This window comes from Trichosurus vulpecula, chromosome 5 (assembly GCF_011100635.1).
Source record: "Trichosurus vulpecula isolate mTriVul1 chromosome 5, mTriVul1.pri, whole genome shotgun sequence".
NCBI lineage: Eukaryota > Metazoa > Chordata > Mammalia > Diprotodontia > Phalangeridae > Trichosurus > Trichosurus vulpecula.
The window spans coordinates 118,646,998-118,669,851 of NC_050577.1; the positions used below are offsets into that span (position 1 = coordinate 118,646,998).

Here is a 22,854-nt window from a genome sequence, read left to right on the forward strand (position 1 = left end):
CCTGTCACCCACTATCAGGAAGCATGCTTCATTATTGGTCCTTTGGAATTATCCTGTTCTTGTTCAGAACATGGACAGTGTCTCCTCAATCATGGCCCCAATATTTTCACTTGTCTTGGAATGTAGTTCATTTGGGCCAACTGACCTGAACTCAGAGACTAGCTATTATCATGTTACTTATGCTGGCTTCCAATTCCCCGTTAACCATTTTTGTTCCATCCTTTTTCCTTGTGAAGCATCTACTCCTTACTTTGCCGCTGCCCTGTGAATAGCTTGGTGGTGAATGATGGGGTTATGAAAGCTGTAAATCAGCTTTCCCCCTATTCTGTCACCATCCCTGCTCTCAACTGACAAGCATGCTTTTATCTCATTGGTTGAAATAAAATGAACCAGAAGGAGGCTCACAGGCTGACAATGGTTACTTTACATATGGATAATTAATAGCATTCTCTAGATATATTTAATCCGAAATGGGTTTTTTGATACAGATGATGTGAAAAGCACCATTTAAAAAGATTCATTATTATTAATCATCTCTAGGAACAGAACTAGCTGCCACAGAGTCAGCTGGGTGACTCATGAATGTCTTTGTTTATGACAAAATCCTACAATAATTCTTGAAAGACTGTTCCATATAATAGAAAGGACATTCTGCTGCAGGGAAGCATCAACAACTTTAAAGATGGTGCAGATCTTAGCTGCAGTTGTTGTCCAGGGCCCACTGATACCAGGGGCAACCGATTGTAGAGATGCTAGCGCGCAGGGTTAATGCTTAAGCAAGGGGAGAAATCTAGTGCAAGCATTTTTAATCCAGGATCCTTGTTCTTGGATCTTGTTAAAAATAAATAATTAAACAAACAAATAAATAATTGACAGTTGTATTTTCTTTGAAACCCTTTTTACGTATTTAAAAACATTATTCTGAGAAGAGATTCATCACCAGACTGTCCAAGACACCAAAAAAGTTACAGATTCTTGCTCTAGAGGAAATAGTATTGGATTTGGAGGCAGAGTCCTGTCTATGGCATTTGCTACTTTGTGACCTTGGATAAGTCTCTTTCTGTCTCTGGGTCTGTTTCTGCTTCTATAAAATAAGGGGAATAAATCAATGGTTCTTAAATATTTTGGTCTTTAAACTCTTTAAAAAATTAGTGAGGATTCTCCCCAAAGAGTTATTGATATTTACTGTATTAGACATGAAAACATCTTAGACTATTCTTGACCTGCTAGACGAGATTAGTGCTAAGGTCCCCTCCAACTTTAGATCTATGATCATAGAACAGCTTGCAGCTAAGGAAGCTGTGGTCTCAACAAAGGAGTACCACATTAAAAACAGGATAGGTACAACTGAAGAGTCCATATCCTGAATCCAATGGTAATTTCCTTGGAGGTTTCAGCTTAGATCCTGGCTTCTCTCTCTTTAGATACTCCTTGGGCTTCCCACTTGGTTGCCTACCCTAATTTTGAATTTCCTCGTCACTGGTTTCTGACTCATACTCTTCAGATTCTCACTTGTGAGATTCAGGCTTAATACCTCTTCTCACCCTTGAATCTACTTCAGGTTGGAAGTTTTGTTATAATACAGTCCCTTGGAAGATCCTGCTTTTGTCTGAATTAGTCCGTGGTGAGTCAACTCAGCTTCATCTCAACTAGACTGTCATACTTGTGCCTAGGTGCATAGCAATTGGATTCCTTCTTGCCCTAAACCACCAGCCAACCCCTTAATACCAGTTTCTAGCATTATTCTAGCAATGAATCTGTGGCAGAGCTCTTACCTGCTATAGCCCTGTGCACTAATGCCAAGTAGTGCCTACATAGTTGGATAGCTAATTGGCTAGGACACCCAGAAAGTCAAGGTCGTGGTGTCAATTCTTGGCCATTTTATTCCATGACCGTGGACTGTATCCTTAGTGCTAGCAAGCTGTTTTGTAAATGTTTCATTGGCCCCCAAGGGTGAATGAATATGGATGGATTAGCACAAAATCCATCCCTTGGCGGGGGAAAAACAACTCAGCATATTTGTACACAGGATCATCTTTGTAGACAAAGGATGGCATATATTGGTTACACATTATGTATATTTGCAGAAGACTCTCCAGAATTCCATTTTTGCTCACCTGAAGTGAGTGTCATAAATACTTAACCTAGTGTCTGAAAGCAATTTCTTCAGTTATACCCTATTCACTTACATCTAAAATAAACCATTCCGTTCTTTCATGTGGAGGGTTTCACAATCAAATCACTAACCCAATTTGATTTGTATTAAAGTGTTCCCCAGATGAAAAATATCAAATCAACAGCATTGAGCCCAAATGTGGATCACACCTTCAGGGCTGAGCATTCCCAACAATCCAGGTCACTCAAATGATACTTCAATGCTTCCCTCACTGCTAATTGCCAAAGGCTGGTGAGTCTGTCTATACTCCTGGCTACACAAATGATTTCTAATTGGGAGAATGAGAGCTGGCATTTGTATACGGCTGGCTTTAAAGTTTGCAGAAACAGTTTACGTCTATTATCTTATTTGATCCTCACAACAACCCAGGGGGGTAGGGCTATTATTGTCACCATTTCAACGATGAGGAAACTGAGGCAGTGATTAAGTGACTTGCCCAAGGTCACACAGCAAGTATCTGAAGGATTTGAAATCCTATATTGCTGATGTCAAGTCCAGAATTCTTGACCTTACTCTTAGAGTGCCATCTAGCTGCCTCATTGAAAGGTCCAGGAGGGTCTATTTTTTGAGATCTAGATGAACTTCTAGATTCCCTTGTGAAGATGAATGACAGCTGTCTAAAATGTAGACTCTGGGGCCAAGGGCCAAAATCCATAAATACTATTCCTCATCATGATTGGATGCTGAGCGTGGAGTCTGGAAGACCTGAGTTCAAATGTGGCCTCAGATACTTACTAGCTGTGTGACCCTGGGCGAGTGACTTACCGTTTGCCTCAGTTTCCTCAGCTGTAAAATGGGGATAACAGCACCTACCTCCCAGGGTGGTCGTCTCAAATGAGATGTTTGTGAAGTGCTTAGCACTGTGCTTGGCACATAGTGGATGCTGTATAAATGCTTATTCCTTTACTTTTCTCCTCCCAATAAGTCAGGGGCAGTTCTGTGCCTTGGTTTCTCCATCTGCACAGATAATAAATCTGGATCTCAGGGGAGTTGTGAAGAATGTTAAATGAATGTCATTAAATATTAAACAATAATTTTTTAAACACTCTGCCTTAGGGCTTATTCACATGCTCTTAAGAATGTGAATTCTTTAGAGGCCTATGAAATAAATATATTTATGATTGTTATTGCCTGGAAAATTGCCATTTCATTCAAATCACTATGACTTCAATTCCAGACTAATAGAATTCACAGACACTGTGCCCAACAAATGGCTATATCCCTGTTGGGCTTTATCATGCCCAACTAAAACCTTAAGTCATATGAAATTTCATGGCCAAGATGCTCATATTTTGTCTCAGAACTGTACTCCTGACTGCCCATAATGCAAAGCCTAAGGCTGTTGTTGTGGCTTTGCTCTGTTTCCTTTCTGGGGTCATTCTCGCCTCACCTCATAGAGCTTTTCGTTGGCACCTCCCTTATGCGCATACTACGTACCATCTTGTATGAAAGTTATTGGCATTTACATATGTTGCATCTCTATTAGATATGTCTTCCTTGGAGGACAGGGCCTATGTTATCCTTGAATCTTTTCTGATATCCAGCACAGTTCTCTGCTTTCCCCTTTTTATTTTGGTCTGGACTTATGATTTCATTGGTGTTGGTGACCTCTGCTTTGGAAGAGTGTTCTGCAACGTATAGTCTTAGAACAGGGCTTCTTAACATGTTTTGTGTCACAGACTCCTTTGGTAGTCTAGGGAAACCTATAGGTACCTTTTCTGAATAATGTTTTCAAATGCCTAAAATAAAATCCATAGGATTGCAGAGAAAACCAAGAATGCTGAAATTGTTATTAAATATTAAAAAGAAAAAGTTCAAGGACCCCAGGTTAGGCATTTTGGCTAAAGTTGGGAGGGGTGCACTGACACACAGCCAGTAGATGTCAGAGACCAAACTTCAGCCCTGAGTTTCCCTGACTCCAATGAGTATTCAATACTCACTGAAGCATCAAACTCAAATAGAAATGGGGCGGGGGCAGGCTAAACCAAGCATCACCGTGGGCCTGCATACTGACTTAGATAGCCACATGAACATCATCTCGGCATTGGGGAGTGTCGCTGCCCAACGCAGGCTCTATTTTTGACAGCCCTATAATTCGGCATGTTGCCTCTGGAGGTGCTTAATAAATTTTTATTAAGTTGAGTATCCGTAACAACATGCTGTAACATTAGCAACACCATGAGTGGAAACAAAGTCTCTATTCCTCACAAGGAAAGGAGTGAATACAGTTTCTGCAGAAGCCTTAAGAAGCTTTACTGGAGCCATAGAGAAAAGAGAAAGAACATTTTGGAAGGCATAATTTGAAAGAGATAAGGCCATAAGGTATCCTTGTTGGGCTGGGGGGACTACTGGTCCTTGTTGTATGAGGAGAGAGGCTGTTCAGCCTTCTTTCTGTCAGGAAGCTGGTGGTTTTGTTATGTAGCATGGAGAAGACAAGGCCTCTTGGCACACTAGCCCTTAGATTTCTGAAGAGGCATTCATGGTTTTAGGTGGAAGCAACATTGCTGAATCTCCCCAGGACACTGAAATTGCAGGGGTAGGAAGATTAATCAAGTTGGAGGGTGAAAAAAAAGAGGTAAGCGAGGCTGTTTTTGCTGTTCCATTCAATTAAAACATAAATCGATCCGCAGCACCAATGAAAGAATTTTCATATAATAACTATGCTCTCCTGTGGTTAGTCTTTTGAAAAATGAAGCGGGCAAAAAAGGGTAATTTTCTGCAAGGCTCAGGCTTTCAGGAGCTGGGGAAGTTACGGAATTAGAAAACATGTGAGGAAACCTGGGTGTTCCACACTAGTTGTCTCTTCTTAAAATGGTGTCAGATTCTAACAGAGGAGGCAGGCAATCATTTAGAAATCCAGCACAGACTCTTTAGGAAACAAAGAAAATAATCATTATATACAATATACTGTACTCCCACATGCAAGGCTTGGGACATAGGACTCTTATCTTCTCCAATCTAAGAATGACCCTGTGCTGAAGAATAGATCTGTCCTATGGGGGGAAAAGGTCTATCGAAATGTTGCAGTATTAGCTGGGACTCTTATGGAGCTCCACTTACAGCAATGATTTTTAGAAGCATGCATGTATGCGTGCATGCAGTGGAGGGAGGGGGGTGCATGCATGTATGGAGCCTCTGTCTTCCATCCTAGGCTTAACTGACTTCCAAAATGGCCTTGGTATAATACTGACTTCCTAAGAGTCCTATATGTTTTGACTGGGTATGGGTGCCTGAGACATTTTTGAAAGAGATTGAAAAGAGAACCCAATTTCAAAGCTGGTATTTGGAAAAAGCGTCAGGCAAAGTCTTAAGAAACCCAGGAATGAACCACAAAAACACTGGTCTTCCTTCATTCTGAACCACTAGTCACCTAGGGCTGCAGGTCTTACGCTGAAGTGAATGCCATGGGTCAGAAAGCCCCAGAGAGCCTAGGGAATGCTCTCTTAGCCACCAAAGGCAAAGGGGAGATAGAGAGAAAGCCAGGCGAGAATCTTATCCAGAATGTTCCTGGTCTGGAGCCCTCCCCATCCCCACCATGAGACTCTTTAGTATTCAAGGCCGTTCTTGATTTTGGAAATTGGCTCTTGGGTGGCATGTTTTGGTCCCAGGATCCTGTCTTCCACCCCCTGCCCTGACCCCACCAGGTCTGTCCTGGATTTAGACAGTTTTTCCAGAGGATGGGCAGGGAAAGAAGGATCTAAGGCTGAGACAGCTGCTCTCCCTTCCCCTAACCCCCTCAAACCAAGCTCTGCCCATTCTGGACCTAGACCTTCAGATTTGAATTAAAATTAGGAGAGCTTCTGAAAGGTGTAAGGAACAGAGTGGGCAGGATCCCATTTGTGTGTGTGTGTGTGTGTGTGTGTGTGTGTGTGTGTGTGTGTGTGTATGTGGGTGTTTTCCCCATGGCATTCAACACTGTGTGGGAGACAGATGAGAGCCCAGTCAGTGACTCTGGAGTAGCTCCTCCCAACAGATGGGCTGTGAAAACACCTCCCTCTCCAACCATAGCTCATATGAATAATAGAAATCCTCAGGGAGTTCCAGCTTCTGCCCCAGGACACTCTGCAAGCAGTTATCCACAGGTGCAAACTCTGAGTCCTGGGGTCTGTCATAGCGCCGGCTGTTAAAGGCCTCAATGTTGGCCCTTAAAGTACACTCTTCTGCTTGGAAGTCCCATGGCCTGGCATCAATATCTGCATTGGGAAGAGGGAGAGGAATGATAGCAGAAGCATATGTATCACTGGGGTTACACCTTTCTGATCCAGCTACCATGAGCAAATGAATGAAAGTTTTAATACTTACTATGTTTCAGGTCCTGTGCTAAAGGCTACAAACACAAAGAGACAGTGCCTGCCCTCAACGAGCTTAGATTCCAATAAGGAAGTCAGCACGTCTCTGGGAGCGGTGGCCAAAGAAGGGAGTTTTGGTTTTAGAGAATCTCAGGGAGTCACTGGTGATTCAGTGTAGGGAGTAGTCAGCTTTCAGTGGTTTGGGGCCATCCACAAACTTCTTTGGAAGTAGAAGTGGAAAATATTAGCTTTTAAGAGGTGGGAGGCAGTTGTTATGGGGTACAGTGGCTTGACTCTGAGGGGACTGACTGCTACGAAACCCGGCAACCCAACCCATTTCTCTGGAATCTCTTCAAAATCTACTCAATGGGGATGGTCTCTTACTGCCTGCAGTAAATCCCATAATTCCAAAATAAGGACGAATCTTTGTCTCACTTGTACTTATAAAATGCTTTAAGGCTCATAAAGCATTTTCCCTTACAACAACCCCAGGAGATAGGTAGTACAAATATAATATTCCCATTTGTACAGATGAAGAAACTGAGGTTCTGAAAGGTATAGTTATTCCCAGGTGTATTATCTAGATGGGACTGGGATTAGACAAAGCTCTTAAAAGTTTGCAGCTGCCTAAAGACTTCTGGGATACCCTCCTCAATAAAACTGTTCAACTCTTTTGGTCCCCCCCCCCCCCACATGCCACTTAGCCTTTTGCCTCAGGGCTCAAGGTTAGGAGCCTTAATTTTATCTCACCAAGGGTTCTCTTCAGAGCTCCTTAACCCGTGCTATCTTTTTACCTTTGTGTCCTTTGAGCCTCATTATTGATTCATTGAGAAGCTAGGCTGGGGGTGGGGGTGGGGAGGGTGTTAGACTAAGAACACTAGACTTGGACTTTGAGCCCCAGTTTTGACACTTACTTGTGTGACATTGGGCAAGTCACTCCACCCTACTGAGCCTCAGTTTCTTCATCTGTAAAATGGAGACAATAAAATCTCCCCACAAATCTATCTCTCGGAAAAACTTTAAGTCAAGTATTTGCAAGTTCTGTGGCCTTACATGAATAGAGACTGATGTGGTTATTCATTATGAGGAAGCAGAATTTGGGTTGAGGCTGAGGAGGCAGGGTAGCAACAAGATGTCAAAAGTAAATAAATGTCAGAAGCATCTGATGGATTTGCCAATTGTTGAACAAGTTATTTGCCTAACTGAAAACATCCCAAGAATTTAAATTGCTAGCTATGCTTTATGGTCCATGGCAGACGTGGTCCGATGGTGCCTGGAGCAGACCAGTGATATGCATCCAAAGTTGGAGCATGTTCTAAATGCCAACAAGCATATGCCACCTTGCTAATAACCCTTTATTAGACCTACATAAACATAGGGCAAACCTATATTTGTGTAGCCAACAGCAGTACATGAAAAACTCTGTATAATGAAGGATCCTAGCCAGGGCACCCTTTGTTTCAGTCTACACAGGCCAACCTTTGCTTTCCAGCAGAGGAAACTGCACAGGCTGAATCCTGTTTTAAGGGAACTCACTTGAATAATGGAAAGAGCACTGGGCTTGGGGTCAAGAAGACTTGCGCTCAATTCAGCGAGTGACTTTGCCCGAGTTGAAGTTTCCACCTTTGCTAGGTGGCACGGTGGATAAAGTGCTGGACTTGGGAGTCACGAAGACCTGAGTTCAAATCCTGTCTCACACACTTAGTGGCTGTGTGACCCTGGGCAAGTCATTGTATCTCCTCAGGCTGTTTCCTATTTGTGAAATGCAGATAAACTAGCAGCCACCTAACAGAGTTGTTAGAAGGATCAAATGAGATAACGTACTTCCTAAGTGCTTTGCAAAACTTCAACTGCTACAGCTATGTTAGTTCTCATCCTCAGACTCATCCACAAAACGACGACTCTGGATTAGATAGCCTCTGTGGCCCCTTTTTAACATTCTGTGATTCTGTGAGTCCTACACTCAGGCTTTAGGAGAATGTGAATCATCATTCTTTAATTTCTCTTTTATGAAAATGCAGGTTTATATACTGTATTTGCGTAAGGCAGGGCTTACTTAGATTTAATAGATTCAGAATGTTAGAGATAAAAAAAGACTCCTAGATTCATCTAGTCCAATGGCCTCATTTAACAGGCTTCAAGGCTAGTGTGGATCACAGAAATCTGTTCTAGAGTTGTTTGTTTTGGTCCAGGGTCTCTGAGTGACATTCCTTGCTTAGCCTGACCCCACCATGTCTGCCCTGGAATTATACCATCTCAGAGTTAAATTGTGTGGACTACTTTTCGATTTTATTTGTCCTTTCACAGATGAAGAAAAAGAGGCCTACAGCAGCTGCCAAGTGGCTGACCCAAGGCAGAATTAAGGTCCTCCAACATCCAGTCCAATGTTCTTCTCCTCAAGCATTCAGCCTCTCAGGACATAAATGTCAGGACCCATGTAGTCCCCTGGAGGTCACCGCAAGGGGATTCAACCTGTAGTGGTTTCTCTCCTTACCCAGAGCGTGCAATAACACTTCCCCAGTGCATAGGAAAAAATGGCAGCTTCAGTTACTTTGATACCCATGAGAGGAGAGTAAATTGGACCCCCAGACTGCTCACCGTTGCCATAAGCCCAGTCATCATTCATGCGGTGTCTCACTTTCTGATAGATGGCTGACATGGTTTTCATGTTGCTTTTCCTCCACTGACGCCCCAAGTACTTGGTCTGGATCTTCAACAGCTTCAACACATACAGCTGCAGCATGGCCTGCTTGACCTTGAGTGCTCGCTTGAGGATAGGGGCAGATTTAAACACCACCAACATCTGCCCAGTAGAAGAAGAAAGAGAAGAAGGAAAAGTTTGTGATGCTTGTTCGTGTTCTTGATGATTCCTCACCCTCAGATGGCCCAGCTCATGCTTAGATAAGCAGGCTACCTCAGAATTTCTCTTTAGGAACATAAGGGAAAATTTTCCCAGTCAGGAGCTACAAAGTCTTAACCAGACAGATGTATCTGTGGGCAGTTCACCTGAAGGGTTAGCCTACTTTGCTTGGCCCGCTGCAGCACTGGCTTCTTCTTACCTTGGATGGAGAATGACATTACATTTTGTACTTCAGTTTCTACTATATCAAGGGCATGGTGCCAGTTAACACAGCCAGCGTTGCAGGCAGCCAAGAGAAATGCTTTGCCCTTCAGAGACGCTCCTCACAGGTGCATTTGTCTTGTAAACACCTTGTAGCTCCAGATTAGTGCTGCCCCGCCCCCCTGCGCGCGCGCGCGCGCACACACACACACACACACACACACGGTATTAGCCTCTTATTAACACCTCCTAGTTTGGATTTTGATTAAAGGAGTGTTTGCTTAATACAGCAGGCACTAAAATCTTTACTAAACACCTTGAAGTCTAGACCTTAAAAGAGGGATTTTCTCCACTATTACAAATACAGCTGGCATTTTCTCACTTCAATTACATCATAGACTGAATCTTACAAGGCTCTAAATGATCATCTATTTGAAGATTTTCATTCTGCAAATGGAGAAACTGAGGTCTTGAGAAGTAACTTGCCCAATGTCACAGATCAAGTTAATGGCAGAGTTGGGACTTAAACTTGGAAGTCTCCTCAGTCCAATGTTCTTTTCTCTACAGCAATTTCTTTGAGAGGACTTCTAATATATATTTTCCACAAATGAGGCAGACCCTCATTACATTAGTGGACATCAGTTATCAGTCGCTGACTCCTTTTGCCACTCAGAGTAAGAAAGGGTCTGTCTGCCAGCTCACATTTCACCAGATGGCTCACTGTCGAACAGAAGAAGGTATCTCTGAGGCACTACCATGAAAAGTGGGTGCCATCGTAAATGGCCATCCCTCTGGGGATATAGCTCAAAGAGAGCCCATTGAAACAGGTAGCTGTCCATGGTTAGGGAGAGCCTGTTCTTTCTAAACTTCCTGGGTGTTAATTCACTAGTGGACTATGATCTAAGCAATAGGATGGAAACTGAGCCACACCTTTCTTTCTTTGGTGTGTGTGTGTGTTCTTCCAGAGGTTAAAGTTTCAAAAGGTTCAGGTGATTTAGAAACAAAAGACCTAGGTTCAAATCCTACCCACCTCTGATACTCAGGAAGTCAGTTGTGTGACTATGAGCAAATCACTTGACTACTTTTAGCCTCAGTTTTCTCATCTATAAAATGGGGGTGGGTGGGAAGTTTGATAGTATCTATAGCACTTACAAGTAAGGATCAAGTCAATCAACCAATAAGAACCTACTATGTGCAAGCACTCTGCTAGGTACTAGGAATACAAGGGCATGCTATGAGGAACTCAACATTCTATCAAACAAGATAAGCTGTGCATAAGCTTTTGCAAATCTTAAGGCATTATATAATTGTCAGCTATAATTACTATTATTTACTATTAATTTTAACATTTACTAGCTGGCCTATGTGATCATGAGTAAATCTCTGACAAATGATTTTCTTGTCTGTAAAATGGTGGTTAACAGCAGTGTTAAATGCATACGACACAAAGACATATAATACAGGTCCACTTAACATAAAGCCATGGCTCTGGTTTTTTATTGAAGATCTCTGTGACCTTGGGCCAATCACATAACTTCTCTGGGCCTCAGTTTTCTTACCTAGAAAAATGAGGAAGATAGACTACATGACTTTTAAGATTCCTTCCAACCCCAAATGATTTTATGGTCCCAGGGGATTTGAATCCTAGCATCCCTCCTTACATGGAGTGGGGATCCCTAATAAATATTCATTGAATTACTAGAATAATAACTAATATTCTTCTGATAGTTTGTCCTACTGGCTCAGCTTTCAATGTTAGGATGTATCCCAGGGGTTGATAAGGAGGGACCATTGCTGGCACATTTGCATCTAAATTACCTTGGGCAGCAATCCAAGAAAGGCCGCCATAGTGCTAAATTCCATGTTCTATGGAGCAGGTTGTGACACAATGAATCTTTTTGAACCCATCAGCTCACCAGAATTTTTACTCGTGAAATTTTCAGCAGCCCAACCCACAATTAATACCATCATAGTGAGATAGTAACTGAGGAAAACGAACAGTCAGAAAACATTCAGTGATATTTCCATGTTTCCAGTTTTTTGTTTATAGCATGGGACTATCTCAATAGCACCTCCTTCTCCATCCTCCTAGCAATAATATCCAGTATGTCCTTTAAACTGGAAGAGCAAGCTTTCCTACCAAGAGCCTCTCTGAGAAAAGGTCAGCACTTCCCGACTCTCTGAACATCTAGCTGGACAGAAGGTTCATAGGATCACAGATTTAGAGCTGGAAGAGACCTTCTAATACAACCCCCTGATTTTACAGAGTGGGATACTGAGGCCCGGAGAAGTAACTTAAAATTATATAAGGTCACCCAGGTAGGAAGCAGCAGAGCCATGATTCAACCCCAGATCCCCCAAGTCCAAATCAGCGCTCCTTCCACTGCAGCCGTGCCATTGAGAAATGAAAATCAGAGCTGGAAGGGATCATCTCGAACAACCCCTTCATTTTTTGGGGGGTTGCTCAGACGTTTTCATGACTCTTCATAACCCCATTTGAGGTCTTCTTGATGAAGATACTACCATTTCCTTTTCCAGCTCATTTTACAGATGAAGAAACTGAGGCAGAGTCAAGTGACTATCACACAGCTAGTAAGTGTCCGAGGCTAGATTTGAACTTAGGAAAATGAGTCTTTCCAACTCCAGGCCCAGCATTCTATGCACTGCGTCACCTAGCTGCCCAGTAAGCAATTAATCAATGTTTATGAAGGAGGAAGAGGAAAAGGAGGAGGGGGAAGAAGAGAAAGGGGAGGAAGAGGGGGAGGGAGAGGAGAGGCAGTGTAGCACAGGAGAAAGAACACACTGGCCTTTGAGTTAGGAGAGGGCTATGTTCAAATCATGACTCGGCCCTTACTGGCTCTTTGATAATGGGCAAGTCACTTTGCCTCAGTTTCCTTGGGATAATAATAGCGCTTATTTCACAGGTAAGTGAAACAATATAGATAAAGTCCTTTACAAATATTAAAGTCCTATATTAATATCAGTTTTTGTTTGGTGTCATTGCTACGGCTACTCTCTTGGGTTGGGTTTTTTTTAATGGGCTTCACAGATAGAGTCTGAGGACAAGGACACATCCTGGTGTCATCCTGTTATTTTTGTTACTGTTATTGTCTCATTCTCCTGCCCTTTATTACTGCTGTCCTTATCATCATTATTATAATAGAGCTCTTCAGTGGGCAGACCTCTACTGTCCCGGAATTGACCCCAGCTCACCATGGTCCTGGAATGCTTCCACTTGGTCAGTTTGTTAAGCAGCCTGAGTAAATTGATACAGGAAAATAAGTTCCTCCAGCAGAATTGATTGTTCTCTCCAGCTTCCTATAACAAAAGAAAAAATACAGAGTCCTTACGGATGTATCATCGCTCCAGCAGCCCCAGAGCTATCTTTTCCAGCTACATAATTGGTACTGTAATTTGTTGTTGTTCAGTCACTTTCAGACACGTCTGATTCTTCATGACCCCATCTGGAGTTTTCTTGGCAAAGATCCTGAAGCAGTTTGCCATTTCCTCCTCCAGCTCCTCAAGAAACTGAGGCAAACAGAGTTGCTCAGGGTCACACAACTAGTAAGTGAGACCAGATTGAACTCAGGAAGATGAATCTTCCTGATCCCAGGTCCAGCACTCTGTCCTCTGCACCACCTTGCTTACTCTGACAGTAAGTTCCTTTTTAGGCAGGGATGGCCAATCTGGAAAGAAGCTCTCAGCTTACGAGGTAGCCCTCCCTGTTCTTCTGCTCATTGACTTACAAATCTAACAAACACAATTTACATCCAATACTGTGTTGGCCCCAAGGCATTCCATGTCTACAGGGGCATTAGACAATGGAGGCAGAAGAAATTTCTGAGCTGATCTTTGAGTAAACTTCCTTCTGTGACTTTTTGCTTGGGGACCAGAAAGGAGAAGATGACATCCCTATATAACACTACTTATCTATGCAATATTTGCAACTTTACAAAAAAAAAGTTAGTCTCTTTCTGAAACTTTTTTTCATCTACCCTCTGCTGGAGTCCTCTGTGTTAGATTGATTTAATATTCAGGAAAACTTGAGCCCTTCAGCACCTCATCTCATCTACCCACACTCTGGTAGACTGCCCCGTTCCCAAGCAGGAGAGAGAGGAGGAAAAAATGGCAGATGGTCCATTCTCACCAGATGGTTCATTTCCCTTCTAGGCTCCATGTCTGTCTGTGAGCATCCAACCAATAATAACTGGTGGATTTGGGATTAGAAACAGGTATCTACTCTTAGTAACATTTTACAGTGACAGAATAAAATATGGCTTATGGGATTTTAGAACTGCAGAGGTATATAAATCATCATCATCAGAATGATCCCTTACATTTACGTAGGATTTTTCAGGTTATAAAGTACTTTCCCAACCATTATCTCATTCTGATTAATGGCTTTTGCGGGATGGGTTAACATCATAGGATTATGGGATTTAAAGCTTGAATGGACCTTAGAGACCAACTGGTCCAACCCTCTCACTTTACAGATGAGGCTCAGAGACGAAGTGACTGGCCCAAAGTCAGTGAATAGCACTAATGAGTAGCAGAGTCAAGAATCAAACCCAAGTTCCCTGACCCCACATTCAGCACTTATTCCAAAAACATCATTAACCCACTGGCAGACTTGATGACCACGATAATTTAGAGCTTATAGGCTCAATAGATATAAAATTGGAACGTACCTCAGAGATTGTCAAATTTAGTATCATCATGTTACAGATAAAGCAACTGAGGCCCAAAGACTTAACCTCTTTGTTATTTGTCCAGAGTAATACAACCAGTAAGCATCTAAGAAAGGATTTGAACTTTGTAGTCTTTCTGACTACAAGGCCAACACTCTATCTACCACCATGATGCTCTAAAGGTCTTTCTTTTCTAGGTAATTTAATTATTTTATTAATAATGCCAACATTTTAATAAAAGGATGGTCATTTGGTCTTCTCTTTACTTTTTATTTTTTTTCCACTTAATAGTATTTTATTTTTTCCAATTACATGTAAAGATAGTTTTCAACATTTACTTTTACAAGATTTTGAATTCCAAATTTTTTTCTCCCTCCCTCCCTCTCTCTTCTCCCCCCTCCCCCAGACAGCAAGCAATCTGATATAGTACATGTACAATCATATTAAACATATTTCCACATTAGTCATGTTGTGAAAGAAGAATCAGAACAAAAGAGAAAAACCATGAGAAAGAAAAAAGTGAAAATAGTATGCTTCGATCTGTATTTAGACTCCATAGTTCTTTGGATGTGGATAGCATTTTCTACCATGAGTCTTTTGGAATTGTCTTAGATCATTGTATTGCTGAGAAGAGATAAGTGTATTACAGTTTAGATCATCACACAATGTTGTTGTTGTTACTGTGTACAATGTTCTCCTGGTTCTGCTCACTTCACTAAGCATCAGTTCATATAAGTCTTTCCAAGTTTTTCTGAAATCTGCCTGCTCATCATTTCTTATAGCACAATAGTATTCCATTACATTCATATACCACAACTTGCTCAGCCATTCCCCAATTGATGGGCATCCCCTCAATGCCCAATTCTTTGCCATCTAAAGATCTTTCTTAAGAAAGGAAAAAGAAAGTAAAGACTGTGGAAAACACGTACCAGTGCCTCCTAGTATCTAGTGAGCCAAGTAATAAGGGTATAACTGCTAGGACATGAATAGCTAAGATCTTTGTGGGCATTAGGATTTACCGAGGTGTAAGGTAAACCTTTGGGGTCAGGAAGCTGAAAAGGCAAGTTTCCCTGCCCTGTGATAAACTGGCAGTATCTAGCTTTAAATTGACCAAGGGGGTCCAATCTTTGTGCCTCTGAGAGCAGTTGTGGCTCCTTTCCATGGGAATTTCCACTCCATGGCAAAGGTCAGTCTGGAACTATCTGCCCCAAACAAGTCAGGTTGTAATAATAGTAATAACAGGCATTTGTATTGTAAGGTTTGCCAAGTACCTTCTGTATGTTAATTCATTTGATAACTGTACAGAAGCAGATCAAAGGAGCTCATCAACCATGAAGGCACTTTCTAAACCTCAAAATACCACTTTAGTTATTCTGCTATTATTATTAAATTATAATTGTGCTACTTTTTGTAAACAGTGGAGGAGCCATTTTACCTGTTTCTTTTTTTAAAAAGAGGAGTCCGAGCCCTCAGAGGGGTTATCCCTCAACACATTTCATAGTCTCAATCAATGCTATAGCTATTAGGAGAGTCCTCACAGGAAAATCACTAGAATATTCATGCCTCTGACCCAGAGATCTCACTGCTAGGCATATAGCCCAAGGAAGTCAAAGGTTTCATATGCACCAAAATATACATAGCAATACTTCTTGTGGTAGCAAAAGGGCAGAAAGGTGGTACACAGATAGAGCACTGAGTCTGGAATCAGAAAGACCTGAGTTCCAGTCCAGCTTCAGGCACTTACTAGCTGTGTGACCCTGGGCAAATCACTTAACCTATCTGCCTCAGTTTCCTCAATTGTAATATGGGAATGATAATAATAACAGCTATTTCACAGGGTTGTTGTGAGGATCAGTGCCTGGCTCATACTAGATGCTTTAAAAAAATTTTCCTTCCAAAAAAAAAAACCTCCAACTTCCAGAAACAAATAAGGGAATTTATATAACAAATAAATTAGTGAATGAATGAAGAAATTATGGACCATGAGTATTACTTATTATATTATTATATATTACTTATATCCACTATGAGTGGAATATTATTGGGCTGAAAAAAATGATGAGTATGAGGAATTCAGAGAAACATGGGAAGATTTATAAAAGCAGAACTAGGAGAAAAATATTCCCAATGACCATAACAACGGAAATAAAAGCCCCACTAAAAGGCAAGTGAACTCAGATTAATTGCAATAGCCAGTCTTGATCTCAGAGAAGAGATGATGAAACTCCCCTACTCTCAGCAGAGAGCCGGTCATTATGGGTTTGGAATGCTCTATACTCTCTTTATTGTGGTCACTGTATGGGTTGGTTTTGTTGTTGGCTTTTTATTTTTGGTGGTATTATTAAGGGAGGGTGGGGGTGGGAATATCTGGAAATGACTGGTAAAAAGAACAAAAGTTATCAATACAGTTTTAAAAAGAGAGAAAACTCCTCATATTTCCCTTATTAGCCAACGTCGACAATAATAATAAATTTAGTTTTAATAGATGTGTTAAATGACTACTATGCAAAAGTGATATGGTAGATGGTCAGAATACAAAGATGAAATAATTATAACAGTATTCATTATTAATAAATTCGTTGTTAATAATGAACAATAAAATTGATGTTTCTATGCCTTTTTAGGGTTTATAAAGCCCTTTCCTCACAACCCCATGAAGTTGGTAGGACAAGTATTGTTATACCCATTTCACAGCAAAGAAAAATGAGGTACAGAGACATTAAGTAATTTGCCCAAGGTCACATTGCTCGGTGAGTGGAAGAATTGAGACTCACACTCAGGTCTTTTGATTCTATACACAGCACTTTTCCCACTGTAGCTGAACTGCCATAGACCAGGCATTGGGAGCACTGGCGTCCGGATTCAGTTCTATCATACACTAGCTGGACATCAAGTTCTTTTGTAAGATGAGTGGGTCAGGTGACACGGCCTCTAAGGTCCCTTTCCAGCTCTAATGTTCTGTAATCTATAATTTATTCCATCCTTCTGGTCTAACAATGAATGTTCGAAAGAAGGAAGGCTGGCTCTGCTCATAGCCTGACCTCAGGGGATCCCGGAAAAGGAGCCCCAAATTTCCTCCTCCTGATGATGATCTTATCAGGCACAGACTACTCTATGCTTCCTTCCCAAAATGTTATCTCTGGAGACTGACTTCAGACCAACCTTCTTTGTCTTGCTTCACAGTAAACTGCCTAGGACTCAAAATAACATAAGCCTGCGAATAGCCTTTTCTGAAGAGCAGAGACTCAAAGGTATTTTGTCTCTTTTGCTTGCCATAGTAGACCTTCTATAAAAGGTCCCAGGAGGCATTTCTCTTGTACAAGCCAAGACTAATGTTTTCTCCCGTGTCCCCCTTAATTCCTCGTGAACCTTTTCAGATTCACTAAAAAAATCAAACAGTTGTTTTTTCCCCCTCCTCTTTAATGCAGATCACCTTATCTCTCCTTTTGCCCCACTCTCTTTTTGTAGAAGAGTCAGAGTACCAATGAATAATATATGTTTAGGTGAGTGATTCTCTGCAGGGACATAGTCTATGTGTATCACATGACCTAGAGAAATATCAGCTCTGAAATGTCAACATCATCGGCCAAAGTGGAGCTCTGGGAACAGCATCCAGCCCAGTACAATGTGCCCCTTCACTGTTCCCTTTCCAGAGCCATGCAGAAAGAGATACACACTCCTTTTCAGTGAAAATGTCTTCTAAGAATTCTCCTAAGAATCACAGATTTAGAGATTTCCAAATGGTTTAGAGGTTGTCTAAATCAGAGATGTCAAAATTGTGGCCTGAGGGCCCTAAGCCTAGCAAAACTTCCAATTAAAATCTAATTGGGAAATGTTTAACAAAATAGAACAAAGATAATGATAATTTATGGTTTTCTAAGTCAATAGGCAGTCAGTAGGGATCTGCTCCTATTTGAGTTTGACACCATCCTGATGACTCCAGAGGTTTTTAGAAGTTCCTTACTAAAAAAAAAAAAATACTTTATTTTAAATATGCCCTGGCTTCTAGAGATTAAATGCCTGGATCATCACCTCCTACCTTTCCAGGGCCATCTCTGAGGCATGAAGAAAGCTACAATCCAAACCCCTGCTGCTGTAAGAGAACCATGTTGGGCTGATATAAACCCATGTAAACCTATAGTTGGGTAAACAACAATTATCTTAGAAACTGACCTAGATGACCAATAGTGGCCTACTAAACATTTCCAACTGGACGTCCCAGAGCCATTTCAAACTCAACATGTCCAAAACAAAATTCATCAGATTTCCCCCCAAATCCTACTTCTCTTCTCTGTTTCTGTCCAGGGCACAACCATCATTTCAATCACTGGGGCTCCCAAGCTGGGAATGAACTTTGCCCCTGTCCTCTTCTTTCCCCTCCCCCACCCCTCCAGTCAGTTGCTAAGTATTGTCAAGTTCTCTTTTCGCATCATCTACAGCTAACATTTATGTAACACTTACTATGTACCAGGCACGGTGCTAAGAGCTTTATAATTATTATCTCATTTGACCCTCACAACAACCCTGTGAGGTGGGTACTATTATTATCCCCATTTTATAGACGAGGGAACTCAGGGAAACAGAGATTAAGTGACTTGTCCAGGGTCATACAACTAGTAAGCTTCTGAGGTCACATTCGAACTCAGGTCTACTTGAGTCCAGGAATCCACTGTGCCACTCTGGTGTTGGCCCCATTCTGCTCACATGGCCACTGCCCTAGTTCAGGCCCTCATTGCCTCTTGCTTGGACAATTAAGATAACTTCCTACTTGGTTTCTCTGCTTCTGCTCTTCCCCCTCCCTAATCCATCCTCCACACAGCAACTGGAATGACATTCCTAAAGTGTAGGTCTGACCCGTATCCCTCCTCTGCTCAAAATGTTCACTATTGCCTCTAGACTGAAATACAATTTCCTGTCTGGCATTTAAAGCCCTTCTGGTTTTAGCCTGACTCTCTAAACTTATTCTAGAATACTGCCCCACTTTGTGTATTTTAACTTCTAACCAAACTGGTCTACTGGCTAATCCCTGTACACAAACATTCTTTTCCCACTTCGACATCTTTGCCCATGCTCACCCCCAGGCTGGAATACAGTCCCTCCTCATATCCATCTCTTGGCTAGCTTCCTTCAAAGCCATCTCTAACACTGGGCTTTTCCTGCCCTCCCCGCCCCCTCCCCCAGCTCACTAGCTGCTGGTCCCCCTACCACCTGCTCCCAAATTACCTTGTATGTGCTTGGTATAAATTTTGCATTTGCTTATAAGAGCGTGTATTGTTTCTCTTAATATGGTTTGAGCTTCTTGAAGGCAGGGTTTTTTGGGAGGGACTTAATAAATGCTTAAGAGATGGACACACTGACTAAGGGAAGAAGTTGGCATTCGTTTTGGCCAGAGTGAATCAGAACGGTTTGTACTGTATGTGCACAGAATTCTAGAACTAGAAAGACCTTACGATGGAGCGCACAGCTCGTTAAATATGTCCTTAAGGCTCCTTAGCCAACATAAACAAATGAGTCTGTACCTGCATTATGACTTACCTTATTATTTAGATGAAAAAAAAAACTGTGTTAATTACTAGCCTTAGACTGTTGCTGTTGTTGCTTAGTCCTTTCAGTCACGTCTGACTCTTCATGACCCTTTCTGGGGATTTTCTTGGCCAAGATATTGGAGTGGTTTGCCAGGTCCTTCTCCAGCTCATTTCACAGATGAGGAAACTGAGGCAAACAAGGTTAAATGACTTGCCCAGGGTCACCCAGCTAATAAGTGTCTCAGGAAGAGTCTTCTTGATTTCAAGCCTGGCACTCTATCCACTGTGCCACCTAGCTGCCCAGCCTTAGAAGGGAGAACTAAAGTCTAAAGATCTCAGGCTCTCTTATTCCCCACTCTCTTTTACCAACGACAGAGTTTCCCTAGGGTTGGATCCTCCAACTTTCTGTGGCCACTTTCCTCCCTCCTTGGCTACCTCCTGTCCAGTATCTGACTTACCTTTTCAATGTCAAAGTCTCCTTGAGAAGTTGGAGGCCATCTAACATATTGCATCACCTCCTTTCCTGTGTTCTTCAAAACTCTAGTGTTACTCCCAGGCCTTCTTCCCTCTGGCCATATTTCTTCTCCCAGAAGCTATAATCCCTGTCTCCAGACTTTTACTTCCATTCCTTCCCATCTCCCTCCAGGATCTTGTCCATCAGTGGCTCCCTTTTCATGTGCTTGCAGATAACTCCATGTATCCCCAATACTAAGAAACTTTCTACTCTGTGCAGTTACTATCTCATCTCTTCCTTCTACTTCTTGAAAGAGTTGTCTAAATTTTCCTCACTACCTACTGTTTCTTTAAACCAGGGGTGCTTAAGGGTGTTCATGAACTTGGATGGGAAAAAAAATTACACCCTTATTTTCACTAATCTCTAACTCAAATTTAGCATTTCCTTCAATTATGCAAAATCATCATTCTGAGGCTTCAGATTGCCAAAAGTCCCCCACCCCCACACCCCAGTCCATCCTCTAATCATCCACTAAAGTGATTTTCCTAAGGCTCAGATCCAATCATGTCACCTACCCACCCACTCCCCACTTAATAGACTCCAGTGTCTTCCTATCTCCTCCAGGACCAAACACAAAATGATCTGTTTGGCATTCAAAGCCCTTCATAACTTAGTCCCTTCCTACCTTTCCAGTTTTCTAACATCTTACTCCCAATACGTACTCTTTGATCTAGTGACACCCGCTTCCTGGCTGTTCCATGAACAAAACACTCCTTCTCTTGGCTCAGGACATTCTCTCTGGCTATCCCCCGTGCCTGAGACACTCTTTCCTCTGCTCTGACTACTGACCTCCCCGGCCTCCTTACATCCCAATGAAAATCCCACCTTCTATAGGAAGACTTCTCCAACTCCTCCTAATTCCAGTCTCTTCCTTCTCTTATTTCCTATTCATCCTTTACATAACCTGCTTTATATACATTTGTTTGCATGTTGTCTCCCCCATTAGATTGTAAGTTGTTTGAGGTCATGAACTGTCTTTTGCCTCTTTTTGCATCTCTAGCACTTAGCACACTGCCTGGCACAAAGTAGACACTTAATAAATGTTTATTGATTGATTGAACCCCTAGCTTTAAACCTTTGCAGTCTGGCTTTAGTCCACACTCCCATTACACTGAAACAGTGCCCTTGTAATGACCAAATCCAGTAGCATTTCTTAGTCCCTATCATCTTAAACCTCTGCAAAATGGAACCCAATTGACCACACCCATCAGATATATTCTCTCGATTTGGATTCAGAAGTACATTCTCTTAGCACTCATGTGGATATTCCCTATTTGCTAATAGGTCTCCCCATCTCCATTCTCATGTTCCAATGCATAGATTGGGTCATGGCACCACACCTCTACCCTCAGATCTTTCCTAGTCCCATACCACTTACCAATTAAGATTTGCTTGGCATTCAAGACCCTCCATCATCTGGTACCATCCTACCATTTCAGCTTTATTTCATATTACCTTCTTCTGTACATTCTACGGCAAAAATAGACTATTTTCTTTCCTCCAAAAAACAATCTGTGCTTTCTTCTCTGTCTTCGCATATGCTGTTTACCTATGCCTGCCCTACACTGTCACCAGTAACTTTCTTCCTTGGATCATAGCTAGCAATCGATTTTGCATTATTCTAACAGGCTTCTCTTAATAGTGATTATTAGTACTATCTGTGTTCTTTCTCCTCTCCCCTACTAGACTACCATGAGGGCAGGAACTTTATTTTATCTAAACTTTTTACGTGCCCCAGGACCTAGCACAATGATCCATATACTTGTTTCTTGAATGAATGAATAGCTTTAACAGTTAATCTGATATATTTGTTATATCAATGGGTTAAGGAGAGAAGGCTACATAGGAACTTCTTAGGGTTGTTCCTAGGGTCCATATATGCATTATAACAGAAGCTTTCTGAAGTTAATATCTCCAAGAGAATCTAAGTTTTCTGGGGCAAGGACCATTTTGTTTTTCTCTTTGGATCTCTAGGCTTAAGAGGTAATTTGGTGTAGCAGATGGAGTCAATATTGGTATAAGGAAAATAGGGAAGTGCCTGGGTATACTGGAAAGAGTCTGGAGACAGAAAAATAGAATTTAAAGCTTAACTCTGACACTGATTGCCTGGGTGATCTTGCATAAGTCATCTGACCCCTAGGTCAGTTGGAAAGCTGGTGAGTGGAGCTGTTCAGAGTAGATTGACACACCCTTTCCAGGAACAAATATAGAGCTCCTTTGATTACAGCTTCAGAACAGAAAAGCACGGAAAAGAGGGCTACTGATAAGAAGATGGCCAGGGAGTAGGAAAGTGAAGCATAACTGGAGTGGGGCCTAGATACAATAGGAAACCATCCTTGGGTTTGGAAGTAAGTTCAGTCTGTTTCCATTAACTTATAAACAAGATTATTCCTGTTTTGAGCCTTGTAAACCTGTATACTTATAAGAGGAGTTGGCTACTATGATTTGGAGAATGTCAAGTACTAATATTCTCAGATCATCTAAGTGGAGGAAACAAGCCAGAGAAGTAAGAAATCACAGGGGCAGCTGGATGGTGCAGTGGATAGAGGACAGGCCCTGGAGTCAGGGGGAGATGAGTTCAAATGTGACCTCAGACATTTA

The 22,854-nt window shown here is 41.8% G+C and overlaps 1 protein-coding gene across 1 annotated transcript in view; it reads right to left on the reverse strand.

Annotated features, from left to right (window-relative positions):
* Positions 1-4,285: 4,285 nt before the first annotated feature.
* Positions 4,286-22,854, reverse strand: part of STRIP2 (striatin interacting protein 2) — an 81,102-nt gene continuing 62,533 nt past the window's right edge. Inside the window, exons 19-21 of the mRNA XM_036761874.1 lie at positions 12,740-12,844; positions 9,064-9,268; positions 4,286-6,369 (exon numbers count right to left, since the gene is read on the reverse strand). Coding sequence (XP_036617769.1) covers positions 6,119-6,369; positions 9,064-9,268; positions 12,740-12,844 — 561 coding nt within the window. The 3' untranslated portion in view covers positions 4,286-6,118. The remainder of the gene's footprint in view (positions 6,370-9,063; positions 9,269-12,739; positions 12,845-22,854) is intronic.